At 51.4% G+C, this 20028-nt stretch overlaps 1 protein-coding gene across 1 annotated transcript; it reads left to right on the top strand.

Annotated features, from left to right (window-relative positions):
* The first annotated feature begins 7163 nt into the window (after positions 1-7163).
* Positions 7164-9086, top strand: NKX3-2 (NK3 homeobox 2). The gene has a single exon (XM_032444592.1). It carries the CDS (start codon positions 7214-7216, stop codon positions 8141-8143), a length of 930 nt encoding a protein of 309 aa, XP_032300483.1. The 5' UTR covers positions 7164-7213; the 3' UTR covers positions 8144-9086.
* Positions 9087-20028: the final 10942 nt, after the last annotated feature.

The following is a 20028-nucleotide window of genomic DNA, read 5'->3' on the forward strand; positions in this document are numbered from 1 at the left end:
GGTTGTGGAAGACAAATTGGGTGCTGAGTGGAAAGCAGAGGTAGCAAATGCATTCCTACCCTGTGTAACCAATTGGGAGTTTGGTGGGAGGGGGAGGAACTGCTTTGTGCTGTGAGAGAACAGTGTCCCTATAGCGCAGCTCCAACCTCCTTTGCCTACTTCAGTGTGAGAGCACAGCTGCCCTGAGACCCCAATAAATTACACAGTGCTTTGCTTTTAATTTTTTAGGGCTTCTTTTTTTTTTTTTCTTATAACTCATTCTCCTGGAACTGTTTCATTTTGCTGGATGCTGTAATGCTGAATGGACCAGAGAGATCCTGGTGGAAGATAGAGTTCAGCCCCCACTGAGTTTTACAGAAGGAGAGTTTGGGTCCTGCTCACCAGCTCTCAGCTATCTATTAGCCAGAGGACTTGGCAAGCTGTCAGGATCTCTTCGTATTTTCTGGTGTGTTATACTTAGAAGTGCTTCACTGTCTTCAACCTAAAGCTCTATGGGTTTTACCCGCTGTATAGGTTTTAAATCACCTAAGTGGATTGAGGGGGAATTGTTTTTTTAACTAACTAAAGGATCATCAGTAAAAGTTTGTTTGCAGTTGTCACTATTTGATGAGGTCTGGCAGGCTTGTGGCTCTTGCAACTGATGAAATTTCCATCCTAGAGCCTGATCCAAAGTCAGTAGGTGCACTCAGCAGCTGGGGCAAGGCTTTTGCTGATGCTGGCAGCGCTATGAATGCCTCAGTTTTCTATTCCAACAGCGTCTCTAATAGCACATCTCCTCCTTAGGTGCTTTTTAAAGCTGTGACATAGATCCCAAGTACACACATTCACTGTTTCTTGCCTAAGTCTGCTTGATACAAGTTCAGGACAGGCTTGAGTGACGGTATAAAAAATAGTCAAATTCTGATTCCTGTATCAAGTGCTGTAATGGGAAAAGAATTTTCTACCCCAGGTTTCTGCCACTCCTTGCTTTTTGGAAGAGGTGGTGGGACCTCTGTGCTTCAGTCACTGCCCTGAAGCCGGGATGTGCTGAGTGACCTCTCTATTTCCTTCCAAAGCAGCGTTTGATTTCCTTGGAGCTCTACCTGTTTATATTGTAAAGAGTAAATCTGGCTGGTCCATTTTAGCTCTCTTCCCATTTAAAGCCTTTCCATGGCAAACGTTTTTAGTTTTAAGGTGTAATGTAGACATCCTAATGAAGTAAGCTGACTGCACGTTCCATGCTCTGTATACCTACTCCAAGCTCTCAATCTTGAAGATTCTTGATACAACGTCCATCATTATCAGTATTAATACTCAGCCGTTTCTCATACCGGTTCAGAAGGCTCTTATCTTCATTACTTCAGCAGCCCTCCAGCCTTTCCTTTTGCCTGTAGCTGCATTTCAAAGGAAACTGTCCATGTCAGCCTTCAGCAGGTTTTGGCAACCTCTTAAAGATGCTGCGCTTGCTTCTTCCAATAGACTCCTTGTCCCAGCTGTGGGTGTCACGCTCCATTACTTCCATCAGCTCCTCAAGAATTCTGGGCCTGCCTCAAGCAAAGCAGGGTGTTTTTCTACTAAAGCAGGAAAGTTTAAACACCGAGGAAATTCCAGCTGCATTCTAATCTTTACTTCGAGATTCTGGTGTTTCACCAGATTTCCTCTAAAAGCTGTTTCTGACTTCAACCTCTTCTTCAAATCTCAGCTTTTTAGCTCTTGCCCTTCCTCTGGCTTCATTGGGGGGAAATCTCCAAAGTAAAGCATAATAAAAGGAAACTCGTTTGAGGTAGTTACTAGATAACTATATTTAAAGTCAGGAGAAAAAACACTTGCCCGTCTTTGGAACTGAGTATCAATTAATTAGCTGAGTGGCCTATAACACACACCCTCAGAGACCTCAAAGATCTCCTTGTTCTAATCCCCTGCTGTGGGCTGATTGGCACCCACCAGTTCAGGCTGCTCAGAGTCCATCCAACTCAGCCTTGAACGTCTCCAGGGATGGAGCGTTCACAGCTTCTCTGAGCTGCCTTCTCCAGTGTCCAACCACCCTCCAAGTAAAATAATCTCTTAATTGGTGTGTAAATGTGCGATGAGCTGTTCTGGGTTGTATCCTTTCCTAGTGCCATTGCATTTAGGCTTCCCGTAAGAAGCACAGGTTATCCAACCTAGTTAGCAATCCTTGTTATATACCACATACTAGGAAGAGGGCATGCAGTAGTTGAAAGCTGAAGACAATTTCAGTCTGGCTGAAACATTTGGTGGCCCTGCCGGGCAGGGGGGTTGGAATTACATGATCCTTGAGGTCCCTTCCAACCCGGGTCATTCTGTGATTCTGTAACATTTGACTGTGAGGAATACGTGACAGTATAGAGGAATACAGGACAAACACGCTCAGTGATCCATGGTATCCCGGCACCAATTCCAGTATATAAACTTCAAGATGTTAAAGTCAAATAGTTATTCCTGCTTCGGTGCCCAAAGCAAGCAGAGATCTGGCGTGTGCTTTCCCCTTCCGACACCGATAGCTTCACTCTGCTTTCTGTATAAACAAGGGCTAAGAACTGTGCAGTAATACACTGCTTACTTAACTCCATTCAACCTAACTTTATTCAGGCTAAGTAAATAGGCAATACAAACCGCTTTAAGATACTAATAATAATAATAAGCCGATGGGAAGGCATCTTTCAACTAATCATGAGCTCAGTTTGACCCTTGGCCTCACGTCTCAGGTCTGGGGCTGTTCCCCATTCCCTTCTCCTCAGTTGGGGTTGATCAGAATCACAACATCCCTTATCCACTGTCGATGTCTCGCGTGACTTCTTGCTCCACTGAATGAAGAAAAGCAGAAGCAGCAGGTGAGCGGTCGGACTGGATGACTTCGGACATCTTTCCAACCTTTATGACCCTATGGTTTTAAGGAAGGAAGGAGGCGGCTGTGTTGATACCCATCCCTGGCTTTGCTTTTCTCGCACGGCCCAGAGCCGAGCTCGGCTCCGGAGCCGCCCCGCACACACCGCCAGGTGGCGCCGCGCTGCGGCACCGGGCGGCCGCGGGGCTGCGGGCGGAGCCGGGTTCCGCTGTCAGCGCCCAATGGGCCCCGAGGTGCCGATCCACGGCAGCGGGCGAAGCTCCCTCGGAGCTGCAGGGATGGCTGTTCTCCACTCGACGTTCATCAACACGCTCCACAGCGAGCCAGGCATAGGTTCAAATCCTGCCAGCTTACGGTCTGCGCAGTAAATTCCCGTACATATATGTGTGTATATGTATATATGTGTTTTCCAGACATAAACTGGAATAAACAGACGTAAACATTTTTTTCCCCTATCCTATTTGTTAGCTAAATCCCAAACAGCACCTGGCTAATAAGCCATATAAAAGTTACTCCTATGGCAGCAATACCCCCATAATCCACACAGACTGCATTCCACTGAACACAACGGGGTCACTGGTTTAATTGTGAGGTTTGTGAAGGTATTTGTGTTGTCACTGGGCAGCCCAAGAGATCCTATGGTTTAATGCTGTGTTTGAATGAAACGTGCAGTCCCTGTGCATACAACATCACTGCCAGTGGAAACAGCACGCACAGCAGAGCGGCCGTGGCTGGGACTGCGTGACCCAGGCGCTGCCTCCACGCACTCTGTGGTTTAGGATTCTATTGGGCTAAAAAAGGATGCGAAATGAGGGAATCCCTGCTCTTAAGTTCAAAAGGTTTTGAGTGATGGGCATTTTGTAGAGATGTGTCATGTTTGAGCCCCAAACGCTCTCAAATATTGAACTTCTGCTGCGTGCGATATAATAGAGAGGCAAATAGAATATGAAATGAGTGCTGACATCTGAACTGGAAGGGACCCGCAGGGATTATCGAGTCCAACCCTTAACTACACACAACACCCATGGATTTCCTATCCATAAAGATGGACAAAGGTCTGTAATCACTGTATAAATATGAGCAGTTCTGCACCATGGATGGCGAGGAGTTGGCTTGGTGTAGGTAAGGAACAGAAGCAACAGAGTACGTTTAAATGCCACCCCGCTGATTTAACTGGTGAGTTGGTCCAAATTCTGTGTGCACTGACCTCAATTGTTATACAAAATTAATTAAAATAATTAAAAAATAAATAAATAAATAATAAGAAGAGAGAGAAAAAAAGGGGAAGGCAGAGGAAGAGAGGGAAGAGAAGGGAAAGAGAGGGAAGGGAAGGGAAGGAAGGAAGGGAAGGAAGAGGAAGGGAAGGGAAGGGAAGGGAAGGAAGGAAGGGAAGGGAAGGGAAGGGAAGGGAAGGGAAGGAAGGAAGGAGAAAGAAAGAGAGAGGGAGAAGAGAGAAAGAAAAGGGGGAAAAGTAAAAATAGAAGTTGAAATATCATTTTGTTGGAGATGGGCAGAGGAAAGCTGTGGCAATGTACTTGATAACACCAAATGAATCCATGCTGTGGGTGTTATTAAAAGCCTAAAGCAGCAAATGCATTCAGTGTAATACAGTGACTATTCGTTACAGTGCTCCAGCAGATAACATGCACACGGTCGGGATAAATGGACGGAGCAGAGCAGTTTAGGTGGCACACACATGACTTTGATGCACTGTTCGATCCGTTTCTGCTTCCGTTCTTCTATCAGAGATTGCAAACGGATCCCACTCCTGAAAATCCCTGGAAACAGATGAGAAGCCGAATGCAGGAGATACAACATCGAGGTATTTATTGCACTGGAAAACTCAAAAGCTTCGGTTACTGACTGCGAGACTCACGTGGCCGTTTGATGTGTTGCTTTGCTTGTTATTAGCAAATCCACTGAATCCTGCCCGGGCCGTTTTTCTGTCCTACAGGGAAATAAATAAGTCGGAAGATGACAACATAGAACCGCGCAACAGCGGGAAAGCTACTATAAAAGCAGGGACGGAGCGGAGGAGCGGACTGACGCGCTGCCCGGGGCCGTGCGGTGTGAGAGCCGCGGGTCCTCGCCGGGGTCCCTCGGGGAAGGCTCGGGGCGGACGGAGCAGCGGGAGGAGCCGTGAATCGCTTCGCCCCGCGGCCCCGAGCAACGCCACCGCCGCACCCGGCCGGCAGAGCTCCGGCAGCTTTGCGCTTCGGCTGTAAACGTCCATAGGAATGTTGGTGCTCGGGGCTCCCGGCCCCAGGGACATTGTTTTTCCCCATATAAGGACTGTGAGCGGAGAAGGGCACCGCCGCCCGCTATTAAAACGCTCCGAGCTCATTCGCTGAGGGTTTGTCAAGTCCGTGCGATGCAAATCCCCTCTGCCGGCAGGACATCTGCACGCTCCCCACGTTTGATAATTCGGTTCAAATCCAAAAATCAAGTTTATTTTTTCCTCTTAGGGAGGAATACGGGCGCTGCATCCCTGCCGCCAGAGCCCACGAGTGTGGAGAGGCGCAGGGACGGGGCTGCGGTGACCCGACGGGGCTGTCGTCGCCGTGCGGCCGCGTTACCTCGCCTCGGAAATAGATGGGCGTCATTTAAGAAATAGAGCCGAAAGCAGACGAGATTTTCCCGCAGAAGCAGCGAGTTATGCGGTACAAGCTGGCATTCGTTGGTGGCACAGCCCAGGTGCAGCCAGGAGGCGGCTCCCCCCGACCTGCAGCAGCTCCTCGGGGGCAGCTTCGTTTTGTGCCGTTGCCGTCTGCCAGCGGAACCCTGCGAAGAGCCGGCGGAGGCTGCGGGGTTTGTGTCTCCGTGTACGTCGGGAGGAGATGCAGGGACATTGTGATGTGATGATCGCCCCAAGCTCCGCTACTAGAGGGGAAACTGTAAACTGAATATAAGGAAAATTGTTTGTTACAGTAGGGATGGTCAGGCACTGGAACAGGCTGCCAAAAGAGGCAGTGGCTGCTCCATACCTGGAGGCACTGAAGGTCAGGCTGGACGGGGCTGCGATGGAGCTGTAGGTGTAGCTGTAGGTGTCCCTGTTTATTGCGGGGCAGTTGGACTAAATGGCCTTTCAGGGCCTCTTGTAACTCAAACGATTGTATAATTCTATGGCACGTCCTCCTCTGTCCCGGTGCCACAGCACAAGAATTGCCGGTCACCTGAGAAATGTTTGGGCTCGTAGATAGGAAAGTATAAAATAAAATAAAGTAAAATAAAAGTAAATAAAGTAAAGTAAAATAAAATAAAATAAATAAAGTAAAATAAAATAAAATAAAATAAAATAAAATAAAATAAAATAAAATAAAATAAAATAAAAATATATTTTTTAAGCGAGGGGGGGAAAAAAGCAGAAAAAAAATGGAAAAAGGAAATAAAGGTAAATAAATAAAGGAGGAAAAAGACGAAGCAAACGAGCGCATCCCCCGCTCCCCCGAGTCCCGCAGCAGGCAGTGCGTCCGGGCCACCTCTAGGGGGGGCAGCCGCCCGCACGCAGCCCCGGGCCGGCCCCAGCCCCGGCTGTTCGGGAGCGGCTCGGCGGGGTCTGCCCGGAGGGTCCGCGCGGAGGAGCCGACACGGGATCCCCGTTAAAGCGGCCGGGGCGGTGGGTTCGGCTCCGTCCCTTCCCTCGGCCGCCCCTCTCCAGGCGCATCAGCCCCGCCGCTCCCCGGCCCTTACCCTGCTCCGAGCTGCTGATGTGAGGCCGATGGAGAAGAGATCTCCGTGGGTGGGAGAATAAAGGTCGACGTGAAAAAAGAAGCAAGGCAAAGAAAGGAAAAGAGGAGCGCGGCTCCTCGGCCTCGGAGCCCCGCGCCGCTCCGACAGCGCCCGCACAGCCCCGCACCGCGCTCTGCGCCTCGCACACACACCCACCCCCCCCCGGTTCTCACAACCGGCTCCGTCGACGCTGCCGTGGTTTCCCGCAGCGCCTCGCTCCGTGCCCTCCGCGTTCGCCCCGTCCCGCACCGCGCCCCGCCGGCACGGAAGGGGTTAAAGCTCCGCTGGCCCCGCGGCGTGGAGCCAATGGGAGGCGCGGGGCCGGCGCTGTCACGCGGCGGTGAGGGATGACAGCGCCCGCGGGAGAAAAAGCGGAGGGCGGGCGCGGGGCGGGACATTGCGGGGCGGAGGCAGCGCCCGCGCCGACAGGGACCCGCGGCGGCGCCCGGTGGAGCGCGGCCCGGCCCCGGCCCTATGGGCGGGCTGGCCGGCGGCGCACACAGCCTGCCCCCGCTGGCGCCCGCCCTCCCGGCGGCACACAAGGGCCCGGCGGCGCGGCCGCGGCCGGAGGCGGCGATGCGGGCGCCCAGCTGAAGTCGCGGCGCCGTCGCTGCTCTCTCCGCCCGGGGCCGCCGGGCCATGGCCGTCCGCGGCGGCGGCGGCGGCACCGCCCTGACGCCTTTCTCCATCCAGGCCATCCTCAACAAGAAGGAGGAGCGCGCCCGCGGTTGGCGGCCGTGCTCTGCCCGAGCCGAGGCCCCGCCGCCGCCCGGCCGGCGTCCGCCGCCCGCCTGGGACTCGGACTCGGCGCTGAGCGAGGAGCCCGACGGCGAGCGGCGCTGCGAGGAGGACGGCGCCGGGGGCAGCGCCCGCCCCCCCGAGGCTGCGGGCAGGGGGCGGCCGGCGGCGGAGGCGCGGACTTCGGAGGCGGCGGCGGAGCGGGACCGGGACCGGGACGGAGCGCGCAGCGACAGCGAAGCGTCGGCCGCCGCCTCAGGTATAGAGGGGGGGCGGGAGGAGAGCGGGGAGGTGCGGGGTGGGGATGGACGTGGGGCGTCCCGGAGACCGCGGGCCGTGACGCCGCGCTCTGCCCTGCCCGCAGGTCGCGGCCCGGCCGAGGAGGAGGATGCGGCGGGCGGGAGGCTGCTGGCGGCCGACGAGGAGGCGGCGGCTCCGAAGCCTCGCAAGAAGCGCTCCCGGGCCGCCTTCTCCCACGCGCAGGTGTTCGAGCTGGAGCGGCGATTCAACCACCAGCGTTACCTGTCGGGGCCCGAGCGAGCCGACCTGGCCGCCTCCCTGCAGCTGAGCGAGACACAGGTGAAGATCTGGTTCCAGAACCGCCGCTACAAAACCAAGCGGCGGCAGATGGCGGCCGACCTGCTGGCCGCCGCCCCGGCCGCCAAGAAGGTGGCCGTCAAGGTGCTGGTGCGCGACGACCAGAGACAGTACCAGCCCGGCGAAGTGCTGCGGCCGCCCTCGCTCCTCGCCCTGCAGCCGTCCTACTACTATCCCTACTACTGCCTGCCCGGCTGGGCCCTGTCCTGCGCCGCGGCCGCCGGCACGCAGTGAGCGCCCCGACGGCACCGCCCCGACGGCAGCACCGCGGCGTCCCGGACAGTATTTATTGCTATTTTATTGTTATTTTTATTATTAATATTATTCGGACGGTCGCTCAACCTCTCCCCATCCGCCCCGGCGGCCGAGGACACGCGGCCGAGGTACAGCCGCTCCGTGGGATCCACGCTGCGGTGCGGCGGCTGCGGAGCGTTGGTTTGTTTGCTCCGTTCATCGTCGGATCGGCAGAGACTCGCGTGGGAGACACAAAGAGAGAGTGTGTGTGTGTTGGGATGGGAGGGGGGGGAAACACCCAACCGAACGCGGCTCCGAGGAGATGAGAACGGATCCCGGGGGGCTCCGAGAGCACCGAGAGCGGGGCCGAATGGACGGAGCCTCTCCCACCCCCACCCGCTGCGTAGGATAACCGTGTCCTCAAGGGTGAGATCCGCCCCAACGCTCCAGGCTTCTTCTTCTTCTTCTCCTTTATTTTTCCTCTTTATTTTATTTTTTTTTTTATTTTTTTCTTTTTTTTTTTTTTCCCTGAGATCTTTCCGTGTTCGGGGAGGATTCTGGATGTTGTCGCACTTTCCGGTTGTATTAAAGTTCTTGTCGTTCTTATTTTTATATCCAATGTGAATATTTCTAGGCAGGCTTTAAAAACAAACAAAGCAAAGCAAAGAAAAAATCGATGTAAGGGGAAATGCTGAATGCCACCAAGTGCCTTCTGTTCCGCAGCCCTCCTCAGCAGGGTAATTACGGGCTCTTTTCCCTCGAGGTAAAAAACCCATCGCTTTGTTTCTTTCTTTCTTTTTCTCCCTTTCGTGGCACTGTGCACTCAACGACCTTACGGACCCCCCCAATGAATCGTGAATGTGTGTAAGCAGCCCGCTGTATTTTTTTTTTGGTTTTGTTTTGTTTTGTTTTTCTTTTTAATTTATAAACGTTACGTTCCCACCTCGCTGTGCCGCGTGTGTCGTTCCTCGGCCTCTCGCGGGAGGAGGGGGGGTGGCTGGGGGTGATGCGGAGCTCCGGGGGCCGCTCCCGGGGAATAGAGGTTGGGTGCCGCGGGCACGGGGAGGATGCGGATGGGGGAGAGCGGGGAGCACGGAGCCCGGCGTTCTGGCACAGCTGGGACGGAACGAGCGTTTACAACCTCGGTGGTTCCCGGATACGGAGCGCAGCCCGACTTCGTGCACCCGCCGGGGCCCCGCAGCCGCTCCGGGCAGCCTCGGCAGCCGCCTGCAAACGGCCCGGGCCGGGAGCGCGGTGCCGGCGCTGTGGCCGCGTTCCTCCATCCGTCATCCCGCTGTAGTTTCGCTGTTTCCAGGCTCCGTGCGGCAGCGCTGCGGGTGGGACCCAGCGGGGATGGGCGCAGCGAAGGGCCGGGCCGAGCACCCCGCTTCGGCGTTGGGTTTGATTTTAGTTCTTTCCTCTTTTTTACCCCTGTTTTGCCCTTATCCAAGCGGACGGGGCGCAGCCGCAGCTGCGAGCTCAGCGGGTTCCGCAGCCGGTGGGCAGGGAACCGCCGGGGCTGTGCGTGCAGCAATGCGGGGAGCGCTGACAGCGCTGAGGCCCCATCCTGAAACTATTTTCCTTCCTTTCTTTCTTTCTTCTTCTTTTTTCTTTCTTTTTTTAACCATTTCCTCCCGCTTCTCTCTCTTCTTTCCCACCCGGGAAAACGAACAGGGGTTTCCCACAATGAGCAGAGCCCTACGTGCCCTGCTCCTCACCCCGCTGCACGCCCCGTTCCCTCCCGAAGCCCCTCTCGCTCCCCACGGACGCGGAGCCGCCGGTTCCGACGGCAGCACTGAGGGCAGCGCGGGGTCTCGCCCCGCAGGTCGGGAGGCAGCGGGTCACTGTCACACCGCTGTCCCTCGGTGTCACTGCGGGCTCTGTGACGGACAGAGCTCAACCCTTGGCCCTCCTTCCCCGCAGCGCTCCTCGTTTCGTTGTTTTCCCTCGTGGCCTCGGGCGGATGCAGAGCGGGAGGGATCGCCCGATGCGGGACAACGTGCGGGGACAGCGGCACAGCCCCGAGCTGCGCTATGGGAGCCCGAACCGCTGAGATGCGCTTCGTGCGAGACGGAAATGGCTAAAACGGTGGATCCGGGTGAGGTCGGGGGCAACGTTCGACACCGAACGTCTGAGTGCCTCCCATGCCGTCTTTCGGCGTTGGCAAAATGGGAGAAACGTCGATATTTACATCGGGGAAATCGAATCGATTATTTATTGATGGTATTTCGAGGCAGTTCGGGGGCGTTCCTGTCCCCGTAAGAGTACGATGTGAAGCACAAAGCAGCGCTTTGTGCCTTTCTGTCTCTTCCCGATGACAAACCGCAGCGCACCGCCCGGAGCGGCTCCGGGGCCGAAGGGATCAGCCCGGTTTTGGGACACCGCTCTCAGTCCTGGACGGGTTCGGCACCGCAGCGCAGCCCCCGTCCAAGGGCAGTAATCCCCTCCCGGCGACGTGTCCCGGCCCCGGGCTTTGCCCCAAAGTTCGGATCGGCTTCGAGACCGTGGGAATGGTTTACAGCCGGCTGTGAGCAGACTGCGGAATTACCGAAGGGAAAAGCAGAAGGAAAGAGAGATCCGAAGCTCCGGGCAATCCGATTGTTGCCATAGAATGTGAATGGCGTACATCTCTGCGTGTGTCTCCCCAGGCGCCCGTGTCGGGGTTGAATCACTTTCATGGGCTCAAGGAGCGACCCCGCGACCCGAGGCCGCCTGTATGCAGGTGCCCCCCCGCCACGGGGAGATAAAACAAGAAACCATGGGCAGTTCCCTGCACTCACACACCGCTCGGGTAGAGATCAGCCTCTCACCTCCAGGAGAGAGAGGATGCTGGAAACCTCGGGCGCTATTGGGATGCCCGTAGCCCGCATGCTCCCTGACCCTGCGGGTACCGTAGCCGGAGTGTGCCCCGTGCTCTTCTGCTTTGCAGGATCCCGGCGGCTGTGGGAAGGGGCTCTGCCCATCACCTCTTGGCCCCGAGGGTCGCAGAAGGGCTGTTCTGTGCTTCTGACTCTGGGAGCGCTCGGCCGTCCGAGCCCCAGGGGCGCTGAGCAGCGGCCGTGCCCTGCAATAGCGGGGCGTCCATCGCGGGGCCGGCCTCAGTGCTGCTGTCTGGGGATTTCTTGGGAACGGGGCTGCGGAGCTTTCAGGTACTTTTAGCCCCAAATGTGGCTCAGTAGCAAAGAGATCGAAAGGATGGAAGCGCCCTGCGGCGGGCAGAGCCCTTCCTGTCTGGGACAGAGACCGGGAGTGTCCCGCAGGGGCGAACTGTGCCTCCAACGAGGGATGTCTTTCTTGATGGGGAAGGGGGAGTGAGGGGGGGAAGAGAAGTGAAGAGCAGTACACTGATACCCGACGGGATTTCAACATATTATTACTGTTATTATTACCATTATTACTATTATTTCTATTTCTCTATTTCTACATCCGATCCATTTCTATTTCTGTTGTTTCTATCATTTCTATTTCTTTTCTAAAGCAAACACCCAAAGCACGGGAGCCCAGAAGGCTTTACACTCTTTTTCTCACCCGTCCGGCTGCAGCCTCAAGCGGTGTCCCGGCACGGAGCTGCCCCAGCCCCGCACAGGGGGCTCCCCCCGCGTTGCAGAGCGGAGCTGTGCTCAGCCCTCGGGCTGTCGGCATCCTGCCCTCAGCTCTGCGCCGCGCCGCTCCGCACACGGCCGGGGAAATAAAACCTTCGTGTCGCAAAGGACTCGAGTGATAATTGGGGATGAAATGCGCGTGGAGAGGACTAATATTATTTTTGGCTTGCGAGGGAGTAATACAGATTGGCGAAGAGGGGGAATAAAGGAGAGGAGGGAAAGCTCGGGCAGCAGCGGGATGGGGGAGAGGACCGGGCAGTGCCGGGGGTGCGGGAGGAGCCTGGGGCCGCTCCCGGCCGGTGTCACCGGCGCACAGAGGGGATGGCGTTGTGCCGCCGTTGTGCCGCCGTTGTGCCGCGCGGCTCTTCAAGGAAGCAAAGCAAACAACTGTTTGGCTTCGGCTAATTAAAAGAAATCCCTTCTTGTTTTTAAAAAGCACGATTCGCAGCTCCTGTTGTCCAATTAGGAGCAAACAATCGTCGTGAACGGGAAATTTCTGCTGCTTTTTCCCAGAGATGGAAGTAAGAGAAATATCCGTGCGGTCGTTTGGTGGTTGTGAGCGCTGCCCTGCGGGGTGCGGGCCGTCACTCTGTCAGGTGTCTCCGAGGCTGCTTTAATTTGTTTCCATTTTGACCAATTTATCGGATTACAGAATAATAACGATGCCTGGGAGAGATGGCAGCTTTGCTTGCTCTCAGCGGAGCCCTTTAAGCGGTGCTTTGCGATCTGCAGCCGCGGCCCCGGGCGGATGGCAGCGTCTGACCGAAAGTACCCCCGGAGATGCTCAAATATCCGCTTCGTTCTTTCTGACTTTTTCTTTCTTTCTTTCTTTATATATTTTTCCTATTTTTATGTTGTTTTTAATTCCGAACAAACGACTTGGCGAAAGAAAAATTAAAAGGGAAGGGAGAAAAAAATACGAAGCGAACACTCTCCTTAAGGGGGGAAATGAAAAAGAAACAAAACTAAACTAAACTAAAAGCCGACAACGACATTTTATCTTATGAATAATATAGGGAAATGGGAATCGCTTGGAAATTGCTCGCCCCTAAGGAAGAATCTCATTCCCTTTTACCAAAGGCCCCGGAAGCGGCTCGTTCCCTTTGCCGAGGGCCGGGACACGCCGGTTCGTCACTCGCGGTGCCAGCTCCGCTGCTGCCCCCGGACGGTGCCCGCACCGACAGCGGCTCCGGCCCCCCGCACCCCCTTCGTCCCTCTATCGCCGCTGTGAAGGAGCGGGGAGGGTCCCTCCGTGCCCGCCGTGTGTATTTGTAGTTTGATTTCGCACGTCAAGGGTAATTTCTTCATACGACTTAATGGACGCTGCTTGACATCCATAATGATCGCTAATCATTCAAATTATTTTTGCTAGCGCCCAGACATGTTCCAGTTGTTGTGATAGATCGCGTTTCACCCATAATGACGGACAATTACCATTTCTAATTCGCCGACTTTTGACACCTAAATCCACGCACCATATGTGTCTATGCGGCCGCCGGCCCCGACGGCTTTCGCTTCTCGCTCCTCTCCGCCGGGGATGCCCGGCACCTGGGATGCCCCCCCCCGTCCCCGGCCCGAACCCTTCCCCAGCAGCCGGCCCCGGTCACCTCGAGCCCCTACAGCAGCTCCGTGCCACGGATGACCCTCCGAAAGCCGGAGACGGCCTTGAGGGCGATGGCCGCGCAACGATGGGAGCCCCGGCTCTCATCAACGTGAGGGTGTACAGTCCTATGGAGGGAGAAAAGGAAAGGGCGATGTGGAGGATCAGCGGTAAAACGAACTGAAGCGGAGCTGCTTTCTATTGAAAGCTTTTCCCTGATACCCCGGTGCGGGGTATTTTTCACGTCCCCGCGGGCGTCGGGACTCTCCTGGCGCAACTACTGTGCCCCCCCCGCCCCTCCACCCCGGACACGCACCCCGAGTATCATTTCTCCTCATTTTTAATTTAGTTTTGATTTGATTTTGAACGAATCCCAGCGAAGGGTGGGAACGGAGGGGCCGAGGTCGGATCCCGGCTCTGCGTTGCTCTACCGCACAGCGCGTTCGTTATCGCTGTCCCGGGAAACACTGTCAGCCCCGCAGTGACAGCAGCAGAGATGTCCCAAGAAGTGCCCGAAAGGGCACCTGCTGCCTGGAAACTGCGGATCTTCATTTTAAGGAAGCAAGAGGTCTATTTTCTCAATTTCTACGTGCTTTCACATAAGGACTCTGCGGGGGTTGCCTGCCTAAAGGTTTCCAGGGATATCTTCAATTTCTTTCTTTCTTTCTTTGAGGAGGTGGAGGAGCATCGTATCGGCGTAGCTGAAACAGGTTACAGACCTGGCGCTTGTCCTGACGGCAGCTTTGAAGGGCCAGGTGCTGTTCTGTTCCCTCTGCTTGTCTGGCACCTCCGTACCCCTCCTCCTGCTCTTGGAGGACCTGCCCAGGTTTGGGTCAATGGGAGAAGCGCATGAAGTGCTCTTATTTGTTTCTAATTACATTCACGACGACAAAACTGTTCATTACTTCGTATATTTTGCAAGTTCGTGTTGGTTATTTCATGTCAGAGGTCTTCCTTACTCTTTCTTCCATTTCTTTTTTCTTTCGTTGTAGAAACAGGCGTAGTGCCCTTCAATAAATAATTAATAATAATAAATAAATAAAGACAGTGCAATTCTGAAGTGTCCTTGTTCGAGTAGTGAAGCTCAGTGAAAACTTTGCTCGGCTGGAAGCGAGAGACTGGGGGTCCAGAACTGCGTCATGCAAAGTAACCGTCCCACGGCCCTCGGTGGGAGCAAGAGCGCGGCAGTGTTGGGAAACGACCCCCGAGTTGGAAGCCCCCGAACTCAGCAGAACAGGAGTTGTTAGCTGCCATCATGGGGTTGGACATACTGGTGTGGTCCCTTGCCGGGTATCTGGGCTCCAGACGGATCAGTTTCGGAGAGGTTTGATTTGAGGCTCCGGTCACAGGTTTTGGACCACGGTCACTCTTTCACCTTCACCTGCTCACCCATGTTAATTGCAGTGAGCCTCCAAAGGCAAAAGATGTGACAAAGACATGGCATTTATGAACTAATTAATACACTATCCTGTACGCCTTTGACAAAGATTGGGCTCTAACTACATGCGTGCCTCTCGCTAATTACGGAGGGAGCTGATATGAATACCCGGGGGGGAAAAATACCCGTCTTTTTAACAACCTAGAGCTCTGCTCTTTGCTAAGAGAAACCTAGGTGAAAAAAAGACGAGCAAATTTTCATCGACAGAAGGTCGGCTTTCCTTGGTAACTTCGGAAGATACCTATTTTATGTTTCTACACACCATTTCAAACCCGGAGACTTCAGAGGTCTGCAAGGAAACAAGATTTGTACCGCTGCAAATACTTTTTCTTTATTCATTCCGTGGGGTATTTTCCAGGTATTCCGGGAACACAAAGGACCCTTCACTTCCACAGGGAGCACCAAGCGATCAGTGATGCCCGCTTCTGCCCCATCTCCTCGGGGCACAGCCAAACGCCCGCAGTCTCTTTGGCACACCGCGTGTGACACTGCCACCTCGTGTTCTGCAGTGTACGCCATCTGCTACACGACAGGTCGTTGTCACCAAGTTTCAAAGGAAAGGTGTACTTGCAAATAAAAACGGTACTAGATTCTGCATATGATTTAATACGAGCTCTCAGAGGGAAGTGCCAAGTGCCGTTTTTCTTTCTAAGACACTACACTGCAGCATGAGAGTCTACCTAAAGAGCAAATTTAAGCACACTTGAAACCCGTTGGAACGAAGCAGGCTTTCCTGCATCTATCATGCTTCATGTCAGGCTTTGCTGATCTCCCAGGTCTTTCCAATGTCCCGCTGTACGTGTGGGAATGGGTATTTGCCATGTCTTGGCAGTGACATCCAAACAGGGAGGACAGATGATGTGAACTGAGGGCAATATACTGCTTTATACCCACTAGGAAACACTGAAACATTTGGGGAGCAGGAAGGGGCGGGGTGAAATGAGGACAACAGAGGTATATCTGGAAATGCAGAAAGTCTGTCTGACAAATTGTGACTTTACTTTTAAATTATCTCATTTATTTTTCTTCGTTACAGAGAAGGCCTATTGACATGTTAATAGGAAGGACCCAACAGATGTTTAATCTTTTTCCTTTCCTTTCCTTTCTTTTCTTCGTTACAGAGAAGGCCTATTGACATGTTAATAGGAAGGACCCAACAGATGTTTAATCTTTTTCCTTTCCTTTCCTTTCCTTTCCTTTCCTTTCCTTTCCTTTCCTTTCCTTTCCTTTCCTTTCCTTTCCTTTCCTCTCCTCTCCTCTCCTCTCCTCTCCTCTCCTCTCCTCCCTCTCCTCTCCTCTCCTTTCCTCTCCCTCTCTTCTCTCTTCTGCTTCCCTCTCTCCCACTCCTTCTCCCTCTCCTGTCCTCGTCTTCTCTCCTTCTCCACTCCTCTCCTCCTCTCCCTCTTCCTCTCCTCTCCTCTCTCTCCTCCCTCTCCTCTCCTCTCCCTCCTCTCCTCTCTCCTCTCCTCTCCTCTTCCTCATTTTTGTTTGTAAGCTATGACCTGGATTACTTAAACAGAGTTTTCTTTTTAAAGTAAAATAAGTGTAAATTGCAAATCACTGCATCCTTTTCAAAGTATTTAAGTCATGTAAGAATGGTGTAATTAGAGTAAGTGATGAAAACTTTATGGTAAGAACTTCAAAACATGTCAAATTATTAATGAACAACTTGAAGAAGGTGTTGCAAATAATGTTAATTAAAAATGTCCATGTGCAGTCCCTTTGAGGGCATATGTATAAATATCTACCAGTTTCTATCGGGGTCTCAGTTTATACTGAAAACGAGGAAGTCCTTATAATTCATAACTATTAAGAGGCTTTATGAATGGTCTTTCTCATATTTCCCACTGGAAACTATTAGATAATCTGTTTTTATTGTACAGAGCCAAACATTTGGCTTCATATTTTTGTTTTAGAGCAGACCACAGAATCATGGGGATATTAGCCATCTCATAATTTTTAGGGGTGCCTAAAACCGTGTACATTTATTTTCATCTTGAGAGTTTCTTAAAGTTACGATCTTTGATCCTTGTTCTCCTAAAAATGTTACCCAAGATACATATAAAATAGGCATTAAAGGAGTTTCCTACCCTATGTTTCTTCATTAGCCATCTACCTTACCACCCACCAATGCTCTGGATTTAAGAGTCTACATAATTGAGTCTGTAAATTAATAAAAGCTCCAGACAGCTGGAGCAACCAAGCAGTAGATGGTACATTGGCCTTAATGTTCTCATATTAGCACATTAAACAAGAAGAAAGGGAGCTTTTAATTGTGCCTTTTAATTTTTAATGACAAGACATATTTCTTCATGCAAAGTTAGTTAATTTGGGGGGGGGGACGACGGGAGGACAGGGAGGGGGGGAGAGGGTTGGGGGTGGTGGGGAGAGAGAGGGGAAATGACACAAATCCAAGCTAACAGAGATCTAACAAAAGGACATCTTCTGGACTGGAACACTGTAAATAGGAAGCAATGTACCTCAGGCACAATCTGAACTGGTGCTCAGCATTCCAAACTCTGAGTTATGGAGTTACTCAGTATGTCAAAATGGCAGCTTGTAAATGTAAATTTTATTAAATGCAGAGCAATAAATTTTTCTAAGTTTCTGTCATTTTGAATTTTAGTGGCTCACATTGAGGCCTCCAGCCTTTTAAATCACAACTTGTATGAACACAGCTCTACACCAGTCACCATTCTTAAATGCATGCTTTTAAAAGCTTCATTATTGCATTTGCTCACAAAATATCATTGTCAGAATCCAGGTATGCATGTCTCATGTCAATGATAGGCTGACAGGCTCGTGCCTTCTGTTATGTTTACATTGCATATTGTATAAAGCTTTCTTCTCTTCGTTCTCACTAGGCAGAAAATAAACCAGGGTTAGAAGTGATATCATTCTTCAGACCAGCCAGATTTTCTCCTTTGATCTCAAAAAAATTCTTTACATGCTCATGGCAAGAGTCTGGCACAAAGATCCTTGGATTGCACTTGAGAGTCATCAAACGATTCAGGGCAAATGAAAACATACCAATACACACCAATTAATGCTAAAATCTAGAAAGGAGTATTTTGGAAAAGCTCTTGGATGACAAAGTGAGATCAGTGGAGATCTCTGGTAACATTTCAGTGCATTAACAGAGCTTCAGGACAAGGAGGTTTTGCGTAGGCAAAGGATCTCAGGAACTTGGCCAAAGTGCTCAGACATTTATAAGAGCAATTCTCTTTTTTCTTTCCTTTCAGAAGATCACAGCTGCCACTGAAGTGCCAAAGCAAAGTGTCAGAATTGCACAGCATCCAACTTTTTATGATTGCCAATGAGAGTCCAGCATTGAGCCACTTCACTTGATGTGCTCCAGTTGTCACATCCACACGAGTTTGTGTGCAGCAGCTGTATGTGCACATGTGTTTGTCCATTGCAGGGAACCCTATCAAGTCCAACATCACATTTTCTAACACAAATGTTTACTCCAGTTCTGAATAACCAAAGTAAATCACACCAAGCTTTTCAAATGGCATCGCACTGTGAGAAAGACGAGGTGGAGTCAGCATACCTAAATTGTATGCCTGCATCTCATTTCTCTTCGCACTCCAGGTGTGCATTTTTCATAGTATTTAATGTTCATAGTATTTCACAGTATTTCATATCCAAAACAATGTGCAAGTGCTGAAATTATTTAACATATTGCCAAGTGAAAACAAATCATTTTGTTATTAACTAGCAGGCATTCTCCCTAAAGAGTAATTTGGTAAAATATATAGGATTGGAATCACTATTAGATGTTACAAGGGTATGTGGTGGAAGCCTCAAGACATTGAAAAGAACATCCAATCTCCTGTTAGTAACACTTGCATATTCTCAAAACTTTGATTACATTGTCAACTTAAGTACAAAATTAGTTATGTAAATTCTGTCAATGACATTGTTTAACTCTTTTTGTGGGGTACTTCCCATTAATCTCTTCCTTACCGATCACTTTCTGTATTCCTCTGTTTTCTACTAGCTTAGCTAAACCCAGATCTGAGATAATCATACCATAAAGCTAATACAGTTCTGTTTAAAACAACTATAGTTTTGGCACTGGTAAATTAAGTGTCCTCAAAGATCAAACGCCTCCTAGGTGAGGTTGGGAGCACACTAACTAGTGCTGAATGAAAGTGTTTTGAGTGAGACATGGGTTTTGATAACACAGCAGCAGAAAATCAATACAAAATGGAGTTCTGAAAATCATGTATCTCAGATGCTATTTTGCCTGTCAGACTCACAGATTATCAACATTTTTTTTTTCCTCATTTTACTTTTATTTGTGTGCAGTAAGAAAGATGGACAGGAAAGGTCTCTAAAACTACAGCCTTTTGTCATTCCAGCTGAGCTACATTATCACAGAGCTGCAAGCCTTACTGTATTAAACAATACCAACAATATCCAAGACAGTATGTTTATTAAAGCTCCCCCAGGCCAGCTGCTGAATCAGTCTGAGATGCCCCGTTGCCCAGCCAGGATATCAGCTGGTTTGCTGCATATCCAAAATTGCAGAAGGAATACTTGCCCAGGCTTGCTGCTCAGGGCACGGCTGAGTCCCCAGTGAAGATGAATTCATATGAAGGGAGGCAGGAGGTTGTGGGATGGGAGATGTGGGTGCACATTTGTTCCTCCCAAACTTCTTGCTGTGATGGTAACCGCGGGCAGAGGTGTGGAATAAAATAACGGAGGGAGTGAGGATGATAACATCTTGTACTGTTGCAGCTGTTTACCCTCTGTGAGTCAGAGCCCTCTGTCACTCTGGTTAGTGACAAGAATGCCTGCTGGGCACAATGGATGTTTCAAAGTTGATTAAGACATTATGTTTAATTATTCAGATGGGGATCATTTTTCTGTCAAAGCACAGCATATTTAGTGGTGCAGTTATCCTTGTCTTTCTTTGCTGATGTGTTGTGCTGACATAACACACAGTTCATGGAGGTAGCATCAGGTCTGATCATCTCCTGCCCTGCATCTTACATAGGCACCAGAAGCACAACAGAACATGAGTAGGAGACTACTATATGGTGAACAATCTCAGTTCACTTAAACAATTTACACATCTATAGCCATTGGATCACATTTGCTTCTTGAAAATTGCAACTTTGCAAGTTTAGCATGAAGGAAGAATAAGGAATTTGCCACAGTCATAGAGGAGAGCAGGGAAATAATGAGGTGGCTTTATTCACTGTGACAGGCAACTGTACCGGGTCACCAGTACCTT

The sequence above is a fragment of the Coturnix japonica genome, chromosome 4, assembly GCF_001577835.2.
Source record: "Coturnix japonica isolate 7356 chromosome 4, Coturnix japonica 2.1, whole genome shotgun sequence".
Lineage (NCBI taxonomy): Eukaryota > Metazoa > Chordata > Aves > Galliformes > Phasianidae > Coturnix > Coturnix japonica.